The sequence below is a fragment of the Argopecten irradians genome, chromosome 4 (genome assembly GCF_041381155.1).
Source record: "Argopecten irradians isolate NY chromosome 4, Ai_NY, whole genome shotgun sequence".
Classification (NCBI taxonomy): Eukaryota; Metazoa; Mollusca; class Bivalvia; order Pectinida; family Pectinidae; genus Argopecten; species Argopecten irradians.
This window is the reverse complement of record NC_091137.1, coordinates 37,560,813-37,576,254: the sequence shown is the minus strand read 5'-3', so window position 1 is coordinate 37,576,254 and position 15,442 is coordinate 37,560,813. Positions and strand designations below refer to the sequence as shown.

The following is a 15,442-nucleotide window of genomic DNA, read 5'->3' as shown; positions in this document are numbered from 1 at the left end:
ATTTTTATCGAAAAAAACCAAGTTCGCGAATATGAACATTCATGGATTTAAAATTGAAAGGAAATTCCTATCAGTATGAATGCTGTAGATTTTAATTCGCAGAGATAAACTTTGGCGAATTTACTTGAATCGTGAAATTCACGAAAGCAAATCCCACCCCAAAGAAAGTTGCCTTACAGTGTAGTTGGTTGGTATAAACAATATTTTATTGAAAAGATGTGATGATATAACACTCTTTCATAAGATGTTATGAGGGACGGGACTATTCAACCCGAGGGTCACAAAATGTTGTAAAACACGAGGCTTGCCAAGGGTTTTGGAAAATTTTGTTATCCTGAGGAAAGAATATCCCTATCCTTCATATTCACATACATGAAAGAGTATTTTTCTCTCATACCTTGACGTTTTATTGCAACCATGATATCTCGACATTTTGAAAAAAAAAAAAAAAAAAAAAAAAAAAAAAAAAAAAAAAACCAAACACGTCTGCAAGTCAATTCTGTATACAATATTGCCTGATATCTTTACCACAAATCCTGTTGTTTATATTCTGTAAGTCAAACCAGCCTAGTTTCTGAAAATAATGTGAATAATTTTGTTGACGCAGTGACTTCGGGTAGCCATGTAATACAGCCTCAACCGACATGAGTGCATTTTTAGCGTCTAATGCATAAAAAGTATACACTTTGAGTGTCAACCGGTATGATTTTCAGATACAACAGGTTAAATTCTTCCTTCGAAGAGTAATGGAAAACTTTCAACATCATCTTTAATCATCAAAATCAGCCAAAAACCGAAACTTGGCGATTTCGCATGGCAAAGTACTTGGCATAAAACAATCATTGTCAATATGTGCTGGGAAGGAAGGAAAGGGAAAATGCGCACCAAAAAAGGATAATAAGAGATACGTGTTCAGTTAGGTAAACAATCATTGTCAATATGTGCTGGGGAAGGGAAGGAAAGGGAAAATGCGCACCAAAAAAGGATAATAAGAGATCCATGTTTAGAATTTCAAATTTAGGTTTCTTCATATACCAAGTATGTTGATTTTTTTTTTATTGTAGAAGCAAATTTACAAAAATTAAATCTTTTATTTGCTGAATTGTGAAAACGCTACACGAAAATTTGCAAAAAATCAGCATATATTAAAGGGAGGAAACAGCATGTAATGTCGGTTGTGAATTGTAAAATGAGGTAAAAAAATCATTGTTCCTTGATGTCCAATCGAGTGTCTGTTTAATTACAGCTTTGATCAGCACGTCATGATGTTGTTCACTGCGGAAGCGAGAATTTTTCAGCACTCTAAGGGAGGCAATTCTTACAATATCAATTGACTATCCTCCATGGTCTGTAACTTATAAACTTTGAATAACATGTGTAACCAATTGACGATATATTTATATATGACGATATATTTATATACATACAGTTACAGAACAAAAAGAGGCTCAATTAAAAGGGTCTTTTTAAACGGTCTTCTGACAACCTTGGCACCTGTCAAATAGGAAATATTTGAATACGTTTTTTTTCAAGATGCATTGACATTGGTGCACGTCTTGGATTTTGAACTAAAAAGGTCAATATTTTGCCAGAGTTTAAAAAAACTTTTTAGGCTGCCGTTTCTGTCAATTCGTACAAATTCTTAGTACCTCGTGACTGTGGAATCGAAGAAGATCTTTAATGTGTTTTCAAAATGGTGTCATGGTGGCCATCTTGGATTTTGGATCAACCTCAAAAAATAATAAATTTTAAGAACATTTCATCCAAATTGCACTGGTAGATCTTAAGAAGTTTAAAATACCGAAAAATTTTCTGACATTGCACGACATCAACATATTTTAAGAGTTACTTCCCTTTGTTTCAATCCGACAGCTAACTCAGTCTGATATATCAAGAGTTACTTCCCTTTGTTTCAATCCTACATTTAACTCGGATAGTTTAGAAAAAAATTGCTATTTACTCCAGAGATACAGATGACACTAATGATATATTAATAAAGGTTCTGATTTCTTTAAAGTGAATAGTCGGGCAAAGAAAACCAGTCTAAATGCATTCATTGGCCTTCCAAAAGTTCTCATATATTAATACGACGGCCAAGTTCTGCTTAGTTTACCAGTTCTGACCATTAAAGTAAAGAAAAGTTGAAAGTATTGAAAGCGAGGCTGCGTGGAAATGTAACCACGGACATAGTGAGCCGGGAGGACGTTTTAGAATTTCCATACTTTGAATTAATTTCTTCGTACGCAGACAGATTTTGACGAGAGATTTTATTTTTCCATTTCATAAGAAATTATACTGGATACATTCACACCATTTTTACCGACTTTAGCCATCCTTGCCCGACTGTTCACTTTAAACTCAATATTTTCCTATAAAACCCAAGTAATGAAAAGAAGACATCAAACCTCGATTTGTATGAAGTATATGTGCAATATGCATACCTTTATTAGACAAATGCATGATACAGACAAACATGTGAAGAACATTATCCCATAGACACTGCACTTCCTACTACAATATGTTACAATGACAGACAGAGAAAATACACACATGACAGAATAATCTGAGGAGTCGTCTGATTGGTTCATGAGCATTTGACCAATCATACAAGACAGAACATTCTGAGGGATCCTCGTCAGTAGTAAGAAGTCATCTGATTGGTCAATAATTATTTGACCAATCACACACATCAATGACTTTTAGTAACATCCCTAAAAATAGTTGCAGACAATATTTCTTAAATAGAAAATAATGTTAAGAAAATCCAAAAATCCTTACAAGTCAAAAAAATATTTTAATGAAAAAAAATAAATTGAAAAGACAACAAATTTATTTGGTTCATTTAAACAATAAGGTTTTTAAACAACATTAAGAAAAAATACAAAGAGTTTGTTAAAGAAGGTATCAAAACGCGATCTTTGGAAAAGCTGACTGAATTACAACAAAAATAAGAGCTCCCAGAAGAGTCTGACAGGAGCTCGGAATGTAACAACTAACAAGTGTTAACAAATGTAAACAACGGATGGCACAATATGCCTTCAATTTGGAATAGTCATCTTTCTCATGATTTGGAATCTAGATATCTTAAAACAAAACAACCAATGTTTAAACTGTTTACAGTCAAAACTTTTTGTTAAGAATGGGACAAGTCTGCCGACAACAACCTGTTGTAAGGGAAGTAACTCTAACTAGGAATACATGAGTATGAGATGTTAACATTATGCTACAGATATATATATCGAGATAAAAGCTTTAAAAATTTTGACCAAAGAATAGGTTTGTGTGTTGAATAATCTCTGTTTTATGGTTGTTGTAACATGTTAATATAAGTAGGTAGGTCATATCACATATTACACCAGATAGATTAACTGTTACAGGAGACGCAAGGCTTATGTTGTTAATGTCTCGCTAAGACTTAAGGGTTTATGATACTTTATTTTGATATGGAGAGTTAAGGGTGTATGTTACCTTACTGTGACATGGAGAGTTAAGGGTGTATGTTACCTTATTGTGACATGGAGAGTTAAGGGTGTATGTTACCTTATTGTGACATGGAGACTTAAGGGTGTATGCTACCTTACTTTGATATGGAGAGTTAAGGGTGTATGTTACCTTATTGTGACATGGAGACTTAAGGGTGTATGCTACCTTACTCTGCACATAGAGACTTAAGGGTGTATGTTACCTTACTGTGACAAGGAGACTTAAGAGTGTGTGTTACCTTAATGTGACATGGAGACTTAAGGGTGTATGCTATCTTACTGTGACATGGAGACTTAAGGGTGTATGTTACCTTACTGTGACAAGGAGACTTAAGAGTGTGTGTTACCTTAATGTGACATGGAGACTTAAGGGTGTATGCTATCTTACTGTGACATGGAGACTTAAGGGAATATGTTACCTTCCATTGAAATGAGACTAATAGGTGTAAGACTTTACAATGTGTCACCTTACTTATTCCATTGAGACTTAAGGGTGCATGTCACCTTATATAGCACTCAGAAGTACCACTGCACTGAGACTTGAAGGAGTAAAGGACCTTATTGTAACACAAACTTAAGGAAGCATGTCACCTTACACTAAATAATGAGACCTAACTCTTGGTAATAGAGACATATAACTTTTACATTTTGTAGGCAGACATACAAAAGTGTTTTGAAAACCAGACCAGTTGTCTCAGGAGGTCAACACACAAAATCTATTAGTATTATTAAAGTGGCTGTTGGTTGATGAAACATGAACAATAAAACAAAGCTTGGTCTCTATGTGTACAACATATAACAGTAGACCTATAGACACACGGGTAACATTGATTGAGACAACACTTCCCGGATTTCTGTAGAGCACTTGGACGAAAGTTAAACATTTAAAACGCAGATTTAAGTATTCTGTATTTGATGACATCACAGAGTTATCTGCCCTTGTCAGTAGGTAACTTTGACGTCTAGATTGTAAGTGAAATATTAAGTTGTTTTCTCTAAAACACATGATGTGATGCTCAAAAGTACATGGCATAATAAAAGGCCAGAAAACTCTGCAATATGCAAATACAGACTAAACATTTAACAGCGATTTCTAGCTTCTTATTTATCTCACATAAAATCTCAAGAGTTTTTCAAAATAAAATACAAGATATTTTACACACCATAATATCTAAACTAATGGGTATACCAATATTTTAATAATTCCATCATCATTTTTCATTTCCTTTGCATTAATTTCAAATTCAAACGGAATCATGTTAAATTTCGTTATTTCTATAAATACAAATTATAACTGATTAAGTCTTAGTTTATAGAAGGCTATTAGATATAGTGAGACAGTACACATTAAATGGATATTCAATAAGTAGCAATATGTATAAAAGGAGTTATCTCCCCCCGACAATAACTGAATTATCTCCCCTTGACTATACAGTAACTTGTGTCTTTCCAACATCTGGGTTAGAAAAAAATCTCAAATCATATCTGTCGTCATTTTAATTCTAATTAACTAGAAATATTCATGGAAACAGTATCAAAATTACTTAAAATGAAAGAAGCATCTGATCATTAAGCCATGCAAAACCCAAACATTCATTGAAGCATTACTTTTTTGTATGCAACCCATTGAAAAGATAGACTAAGTGACTAGCTGGACTGCAGTCCATTGCCACTGGTAAGCTGCTGGTTACTGGGCATAATGATTATGATGTATAGTGGACCTGACCGGTTTTGTTTTCTTGTGTAAACTCGTCAGAGGTCAAATGGATATCATTAAAAAGATAGTTAATGTTAAAGTTGCTATTTAAGTCTTTCATACTTAAATGAAACCTTTTAGCTAATTTATAGGGTCAGTAGATCTGTTTAATTAACGTTAAGTAACAGCATTAATTATTATTGGCATGAGGAAGGAAATACTCTACAAACTAGTGAAACAACATATACAGTACGGAGATTGTTTGAAAGGAAATGGGGTTAATTACCACTAAACAGAAACTGTCTGTATTGACAAATTGTTTCAAGTTACAGCAAATACATATTACCTGCAAGAAGATCTATATTAAAAAATCAAGATTTTAATTCATTGGCGTTATTTCATTGTTTGTCTGCTAAAGGTTTAGCTATCATTACTGATGCTAGTTTTGTTGTAAATCTGACAAGGCGCTTTGACAACAATTTGGAGTCTATGTGGAGGAATAGTGAGTTATCTATATAATCAGCCTACAGTCTGACAAATGGAGCATAATGGAGTTTATAGACACAGTAGTTTGTGAGGCTGACGACGAGCAGCATGTAAGTTAAATATGGTAGTGGGACTTGTAATTATTAATGTTAAAATGAGACATTCTTGTCAATCATTTCTGTATGTTGACTATATAATGAAGATGGCGAAAAAAACTGAACTGTAAAATTAACCAGTGATCAAACCAGCCATTTCTACCTTATATTAAGAAATATAATGAAAATTAAGCCTTGAAATACATAGAAAATCTAAGTATCGTTTACATGATCTGCTACAGTTTTAACATATTTCTAGCGAAAATATATAAATTCATATCAAATAATAGTAAAACCATGAGAATACTATATTAAACGGAGAAACCTGAAATGCTGACAAATGTACATCTACATAAATGGTAAAAATTCTGAATTACTATGACACAACTGTTAAGGTTTTAACAGATCATGATTTAGCAGTTTATTTCGTTTTAGTTATCTCCCCTTACTTGTGAGTTGATAAAGCAGTGGAAATTAACACTGCACCACAAGTGTTATAATCATTGCCACAGTTGTCAAAGTATCAAACATTAACTTACAATTTGTTTGGTTAATTACAAATTAAGTAATTAATAAAGACAGATTTCATTTGGAAACTCATCTTCCCCTTCTTATATTAATTTCTACTTCTGTTTACATAGATGAGAGTTTCAAGATGAGGTCATTAAAACCAGTATGAGTGATGCTCATTTGAATAATGTGGAGCTTGCATAATCACCTAGTATCTCTTTCAGAGATAAAATTGTCAGCAAAATTTACATATTTAACAAATATACAAAAATTAGCTATGAACAGTAAGCATTTATGTACAAAAACTTATAACAGATGTAAATTAAATAATAAAAATACAACTTGAATTCAGAAGGAATTATTATAACGATTGATAACAAAATGTGATGAGAATTTGCTGTTCATGGATGTGTGTATGCACAGTTTACAATCTTGGCCATTATACATCACTATTTAGTAGTATAAACAATTAGAAAACAGAAAATAGCATTAATAATATACATGCATGCAGTCTATATATATACACAAATATATATTTCAGTATGAAGACAAAATTGTCTCCAATTAACTAATGGTTCCCCTAATTTAACTAGAGCAACTTGAAATAAAAGTTTTGCATCAAGTTAAATGGTATTAAATTAACACATCATTATAGTTTTTATTGTTCTTAATTGTTTTCCTTGTCCCATCCAATACACAAATGATATTGTATTGAGAATGAGCTTGAATTCTCATTTTTTCTCTCTCTTGTTTTGGACACCTTATTTGCTTGTTATATGTACTCTGAAAATGGAAATATTTGAAATGTGGAAATTTTTGCTTGCCACTTTTTCACTTTGCACATTTATCCACATATCCTGCTGACATTATCTAGGTGTTTATCTTGACACGTAAAAATCAGACTTTTAGATAAAGAGCATGAAAATTACCGCACAGAAAACATTTTGAAAACTGACTGAGCAAGAATATCCACATGCAAAATATCCATGTTTACAATGATTCCTAAAGACATAGCTTTCCCATGAGTAAATATATCAAGTTCTATAATCACTCCAACACTATGTTTGGTCATACTTCAACACCTATACTTTAAAATACAAAAGTAAAATCACCTTCAAAGTCTAAGCACATAAAATTGTACATAGCCATCTTTTAATGAACAGTAATTAACGAACAAATTGTTTATCTTATCAGAACATGAATGTATATTTACAACTACATGTACGACATTGATAAACTCAATCTACTTTCATTTGCCATATATACTTCATTAATGAATTTCTACTTTCATTTTCCATCACATTAACTACATTGATGAAATTTCTACTTTCGTTTTCCATATAAATTAGTAATTGGCACATGACATTTTCACAAAACTGTGAAGCATTCATCATGGACTATATATTGTGAGAAGTAAATAAGTGATACGACTTCCATTGATGCTGATTTTCTCATGGGAGACAGCAATATATTACCATGTATACGGTAATCCATTCACACTGAACGGTAAAAGTAACTAAGTTTATATCGCACAAACAATCTACTGAAAATCTCCTCCATAAGAACACCACATATTGAAAATAAATAAGCTACTGGTTTGCCTATATATGAAACATTTTAAGCTAAAGTCATATTTACAAATATCCCAGATCCTTGTCGATGAACTCAGGAGACCAGCTCCTACTATCTCTAAACATGACAATTTTCAATATAGACATTTAGCCTATTGGCCTATTAAAACTCACTGTCGTTTGTTCTTAATTAATAATTAATCATGATTAGTTAATTTACAAAGATTATCCCCCTCTAACAATGCTTAGTCTTTCCCATAAAGAGTATTTGGTGACAAATAGGGAAATATATACATACCGGGTATAAGTATCTCACTAAACGTTAAATTCCATTCTACCAACTGATTTATCAATTTGGATTCTCAAAGGATTATATGTTGTACTCTTTGTTGCTATTGCATAAATAATGTTGAGAAATCTAAGCTTTCAAACAATATTTAGCAATATTCCAGAACTTGCAAGACTATAGACTCTCATTCATCCCTAAAGACACCTTTAAACTCCACTGATTCAAAGACCGGAACAGCTCATTATGAATTTTCAGGGATGAATGAGTTAACAGGACTTTATAATATGTTCAGACTGTGTTGCCATACTCTATAGAGCTAAAAGAGATTATGGGGGGAGCGGGTCCAATGAATGTCTAATAGAGCTTGTCTTACAAAGGGAGGCTACTCTATCAGATTCAGAATCCATATATTTAATAACACAACAGTCATCAGAGATCAGGGACTCTTTAAAATACCTGATATCAACTGATACATAATGCTACACACACACATACAAACTCCATAATGTTGAGAATTGAATGTTTAAGTACTAAATTCCTACCTAGTTTTACAAGGTGAAACACATTCCATTTGATCTACCGGTATCTGAAATACCAGTACATATGGAATAATGAGTTTATATTTTAAAATACCAAAAGACAATGTAATGTTACTTTTCAAGTGAAACTTGATAAAATACAAATTTCATTTCAGTGCAAAAGCACTAACTTCACTGCCCAGCTAACCTTTCTTTCTGGAATGACTAATGTGCAGCATGAATTCACAGTATGAAGACATTATATATGTAAACATTTCTGAATCAAATACTTTCTTAAAAATCAAAAATAAAAACAAATCTTGGAATGTCACCTATAATTGTCACCTGTTCTCTCTGCCAAAGATGACCACCATCGCTGTTATTTATGTTGATGTGGTAACATGGATATACAGGCACTGAAGCATTGTTTTGAGGTGTGCCTCCAAGCTTATTGTTTCAGTTTCATGGAAGACCAGTTATGTAATGAGCTTGGGATCACGATTGTCTCCACACACAGGGAATGTTGTCTGTTTGTACACTATGGCTAAGCAAAAAAAAAATTTCTCTAGTAGAATTATTATTCTAACGAATGAGACTTTGCATTCAGTAGAATTATTATTCTAACGAATGAGACTTTGCATTCCTAACTCGTTATCCTTTGCTCTATCACACGAAATAACGAACAGTCGAACACTACTGGCGACACACTTCTAATACCTAGCTAGGCAGCACTATACAACCCTCGGGACCGTTTACAGGAATCTACAGCATGAAGGCTCAGTATAGTCTATCGATTTGAGTCTTGACATTGAGCCTCGGTCTCTCTAATGAACAGTCTCAGTATCTGAGAGGTTGATCTAAAATGAATTATCAGCCCAGCCAATGAGAGAATCAGAACAGCAGATCTGCACTACTGTTGTCTGTCCAGTTAAATGTTTCGTCCTCGGCCATGGGTAGAAGGTCTCTCTCCTCCGAATTCTCCACGGGGTCAGGATCAGGGGAGGCAACTGGGGGCTCCTCCGCCATCGACATTCCAAACTCAAAGTCAACGGACATCTTGGATTTGTAGCCACCAAATGAGCCTGTAAAGCAGTAATTTTGATACCATGATTAATGTAATATACCGATATTCATTCCATACATACAGAGTAATTGATTTCGTTTGTGTAAGAGAACAACTGAATCAAGTTATTACGGTTAATGAATCATGTATAAGGGATACTTTCATGGGTCAAAGTTTTGACTAAAAAGGATATGGGATCACAATTTTCTAAATTTTGACTAAAAAAAAGAGAATATTCAATTTTACCAGTTTTAAAAATTTGCTATCTGGAAATACTATAGGTAAATATTTAAATTATGAAATCATTAAGCAATATTTTTGCAGATTATTAATTGTGAAAATATCTCTCAAAAGTTATAATTATATAGTAACTGTTTAAGAAATGGAAATCCCTGGTAATATATTTTTATCAAATGTTACAGATTATAATTTTATTGTTAGCACGATTTTTATAAATACATGCATATAAATTACAGCTGTATGTCAGGAAGTTGAAGGGAGACTTTGTATGAATCAGCTGAGAGCTGCAAGCCATAGTCTCTTGACATTGAAACAAAGCGTCTCGACCTCTCAATACTGTTTGTTGTTTTACGGAGCTATCAGATTTAGTCGATCGTTCTCGTGGCAAAACATGACACATCACGAGGGGGTTGACCCCAACACAGGACAACCGACTCGTAATAACACATAAGGACTTTTTTTTTATTTAACAGGGATGCTATTTCCTTGTCTGAGAAGTCATTGAAAAAAAAAGGATTTATTCTATAAAGGGGCTATGATTCATAACTAACTACAGTGGAACATAACTTAACATTTATAGATCAAAGGTTTTCAAAGCTGGCTGTTACACACTGTAATGTGGAGATGTAATTAATATTACTTTCTTAGACAATGTGTTTATCTAGTAACAATACGATGTTCATAAATGACATTTGATGAAACCAAAGAACAGCAAAAAAGTACCCATGCATTGTAACAATGAGCAAAGGTAAAATTAATTGCTTCTTGTATTAGACGCAATTTCACTGATCCTAATGTTATGTTTCATATTTTTTCCCGAGTCATATGTATATAGGTCTGCAGTGTTGCCATTGGGCAGGGAAGAAATTCATATCTATAGATAATATTATGAATTATCAAATACATTTTGATACTATTTTCAAATATAAAGTCAATTATCTGCCTTGTCAAATTTATCAATATTTTTACATGACAGACTAATTCAGTACAGTAGTATATACATAATCAGCACCTTATGAATGTAAGTGTAGATTATTTATACATAATTCCACAATATCATTTCATTGTAAATGATGTTTATATGTATATGTCCTGTTTGTATGTTCCACACAGTGTATGTTTATGAGTATAAAATCATTGTTAAATTTCTATTGTAACAGTTACATCTTATGGAATAGTTTTGATTCAATAAATAAATGCCTACATTTGTTTACTTTCTTGTATCGATATATTTTGATTGAATATCGCTCTGAAGGCTATTATATAGTCTCTTATGTCAGACAAACTGTGGGCCCTATATACAGAAGGTTATAATGAAAGAACAACACAGATGTTGGTGAGCATTTACATGTATCAACTGTTGTATAACATTCTGAATCCTAACTGTACAGCTGTGAAAAAAAAATTCAATTTCAACAGAACAGAATGGGTCAATAAACAGCAGAGAGATTTAATCCAACACAGACCATCTCGTTCTACAATGGTATCTGCTCTATATATCACAGACATGATTAATTTAAACCCGAAACCCCAGCCTACTCCATCATCGAACCAGTCAACAAGAACCTTATATGTGTATGTATGCCAACTTTTTAGGACACTTGGTGAGTACAGTGCAGACTGTTTGAAAAGTAAATGGATGTACGTATACTGAATCGGTATTATAAGGAAAAGTTAACGAAATGATGCTTATAGTCAATGGAAAAGTCCCAACATTCAATTAACAAGTAGAATTAGGGACAATATATGAAGTAACATACACAAATCAAATATAATTATATTGAGTTCATTATATAGTACATGTCCATATTTTATCCGTATAAGCTTATTTCAGCCCCTTTTCTCACCATAAATTTTGCGCTTAAATATATTTTCAGTTTTTTTTTTGACGTTCATTTAGCAATTTTTAAAAATGTTCAATTCATTATTGACTTGTTCAAACTCAATATTGTGCTGAAATTTGATTTTTTTATTTGAAATGTGTAAATATAAGCTCCATCCAGGGAGAGCAATAACAAATAAATCATTGCCCCAAACAACCAGGGATATTATAACTATATAACTGGTACTTTTACGATATTATTTATGATGAAAATACTTTACCTCCTCCAGACAATGGGGTGTTACTACGAATAGAACTGCTGTCGTTCATGCCGCCATTACGAGGTGTCTCCGGCGCGTCGTCAGACGTCTCGTCAGCGTACTCAAAGTCCTCTAGTTTGATAACGGTTTTTTCTTCCTCCTCTGCTTGTTTCTTCACTTCCTCTTCCTCCGTCGGATGGATGACAAGGTAGTCATGCAGTGCTGCATTCTCAGACTGGTACTCATGTGTGGCAGTGGCTTTGTCATTGAACGAAATCTTTAACTGCAAAATACAAAACATGGGTCAAGGTAAAAATAAACATAGCTTTGTCATTAAATAAAATTCAACATCAAAATATATTTTGTAATCATACTGCAAAACAAAACATGGGTCAAGGTCAAAACAAACACTGTTTTGTATCAATTGCATGTAAGATTATAATACTTGGTTTAAAACTAGAAGAAGAATGATCTGTTTTCCTGTATGACACTTTATGGCACAAGCTTAGAAACATTGGTTTCTATTTTTTTGTCCTATTACTAGGTAACAGCCATGGTCATATAAGGATGAGTCAGGTTGAGAAGGTGTACCTGGAGAAAAAATCACCTACCTACAGTCAGTACCTCAGCCATAGCAACTGCCCCACATGGAATTCAAACCCAAAACCCACAGATTATCTAGGGCTATAGTGGTAATATGTTGGAACACCTTAGCCACAGATTATCTAGGGCTATAGCGGTAATATGTTGGAACACCTTAGCCACAGATTATCTAGGGCTATAGTGGTAATATGTTGGAACACCTTAGCCACTTGACAGCTATACACATCCTAAACATTTGGAAACATTTAAGTTAGATTTGAGATACAGTGACATTATTAGATGTTGATGAAGTGTATTTATCACTAAGCTAGGGTGTCACTATATGTGGGTCACTTTGTTCAGTTCAACACCACTTACACCATTGATAATGTAAAATAATTTTATCTATTAACATTTTCATTACCCAACTAGTGTAATTTCACGTGTGACGATTCAACGATTAGTATGGTGTGTACCTGTACCATATCACCTTCATCAGACAAATGAATGACCATGGAGCCAGCACAAGTATACACACAGGTGTAAAAAGCGTAGGTGAACATCAAATATTGATGTTTGATGTCAATTACACATGAAAGTTTCACTGGTTGTGTAACATAAACAATACTTTCCAATCTGAAGAAAATATTTAGTAATAGATGTGAAATATTCTTGATTTTAAAAGCATTATATATCTTTGGGTCATCACTTCTTTCCTTTTTTGTTTAATTAATATTACCCTAGTGCTGTTAGGACTTGGTGGACATTTTGACCTATACAAAAACATAAATAATCAATATTGACCTTGAGATCTATAAATGACTATTATTGACGAGAATGTATTGATATTGTTTCACATGAATGAGTTCCCTGAATACTACATAAAACAGGTGTAATACTGACAGGTAGATGGGACAATGCGACAGTTGACCCTAATCAGCGGATGTTCATACGTGGTCAGTTGTCAACTGACCGCAAGTTTCACCTGGTCTTAATGGGCCGAGGACGAGGTTAGGATTGTATCTGTTTGTATTATCCTCTTGATTATAAACGTCCTGTGCACTACGCTAAATATAGGACACACCTATGTGAATCATAATGTACATAAGACACTGTATATAGCTATAGGGCATTTCTAAACTGGTATAACTTTCTGTCATTGAATTACGTTTTATTTAAACTCCATGTAGTAATAACATCCAAATGGTATGAATTAACAAGAGAAACCTTCCGATACACATTTTGATAAATCCTTTGTTTTCAGTGGTGAACTAGCTAGCACCTGACATAATAGCAACACATTTTGAATAATATCCACACATAATATACATTATTCTATCCTTAAAAGCTGAACTCTAATTTGATTTAATCAAACCTATTATGTAATATCAAATTCTTTATTATTCAACAGCCACTGACTTGGTATTTCATTTGTTTATATTAACTATAAACACATATGTTTCTATAATTCTAAATACAATTTGTAATCGCATTGACTTTTGATATGTTGTAACAATAACAGTTTATTTACAAGAAAACTAGGAAAAGGATAAATCAATTTCAGATCATGTTTGTACAATAAACAGCTATTGTGTGTATCAACCAGTGACCTTTAACCCTAATCATGTAGTTATGTTACGTAATCTGGAGTATAATCCTTATTTATTCTAACTGTATAAGCTGTGTTGACTGATCATCGCATATAAACAGGCTTAGGTCACAAATCAAAGTCAAGTCGCATATAAAGACATTATCTAGGCAGTAAATGTCTGCATCACACAGCAAAACTAAATAACTTTTTTGAAGTGTTATCTTGCTGAATATGAAGTATACCACCATATTTATGAACAATACACGCGATACACCTCAATATGGTCATGCACATACTGACATGCCAGTTGTCCTTAGATACTCATTCCCTTTATGTTGAAACAATACTAACAACAATTACAATGTAAATGAGATAGTGAAAATCATTTTCTAGATCAGTTTGAAGCTTAGGATATGTACCTGAAAGATCCATGTTCTGGGAAGTGAAACTAATCAAACTGGATTAATTTACGTAAAGGTCATCAAACTATAGAACATCTTCTTCATCAGGCAATCAAGAGTGAGAAAATGGAACAATAGAGACTCCATGTATAGTATATAAAACTTATATTTTCTATTGGTTCCACAACAACCACGAAAATATTAAAGTTACTACACACACGAATATTGCATGGTTTGCAGTATGATATTAAAGTCTCGAAATGTTCTTTCTTTCAACATATTGGACTTGTAACCAGTACATACCATCGGTATAAATATTACAACACTATGGGACCATCAGCTTTGGCTTTAGAGTCGGATTGAACAATTTGAATATCAGACAAAGACGACAGCAACGCCCCCTTTCCTGAGCCGAGCTGAAAATTACATTTGTATGTAAATGTAACACCAAATCCATTTCATTACATGTGATGCAATTTGCATTTGGTCGCTCTAACAAAGAACAGGACAGCTATACACAAGAACCCAGGTTCACAGTACTAGTTATCCTATAAGAACTCTCAATAAATTACTGCTCGTCAACCTACATATGCACAAAGATTACTCATGTCTCATCAAATTTTGAATACTAATATGATTACATAAGCAGTAATCAGTTTTACCTTCTTCTTAAGATTTCCTGTTTCAAATTTACAGATCATGGATTTGACGTGATTTCTGCGTGGGACGACGCGTTCGTCCACAAATAGATGGAGAGTGGAGGGCTGGCCTAAGACCTGACGGCCAGAGTTAGACTGCCAAATAAGGTGACACTGTCCTCTTCTTGTAGAACTCAT

General features: G+C 33.3%; 1 protein-coding gene across 1 annotated transcript in view; it reads right to left on the bottom strand.

Annotated features, from left to right (window-relative positions):
* Positions 1-2,410: 2,410 nt before the first annotated feature.
* Positions 2,411-15,442, bottom strand: part of LOC138321553 (nucleolar protein dao-5-like) — a 39,264-nt gene continuing 26,232 nt past the window's right edge. The window contains exons 2-3 of the mRNA XM_069265300.1: positions 12,054-12,315; positions 2,411-9,729 (exon numbers count right to left, since the gene is read on the bottom strand). Coding sequence (XP_069121401.1) covers positions 9,539-9,729; positions 12,054-12,315 — 453 coding nt within the window. The 3' untranslated portion in view covers positions 2,411-9,538. The remainder of the gene's footprint in view (positions 9,730-12,053; positions 12,316-15,442) is intronic.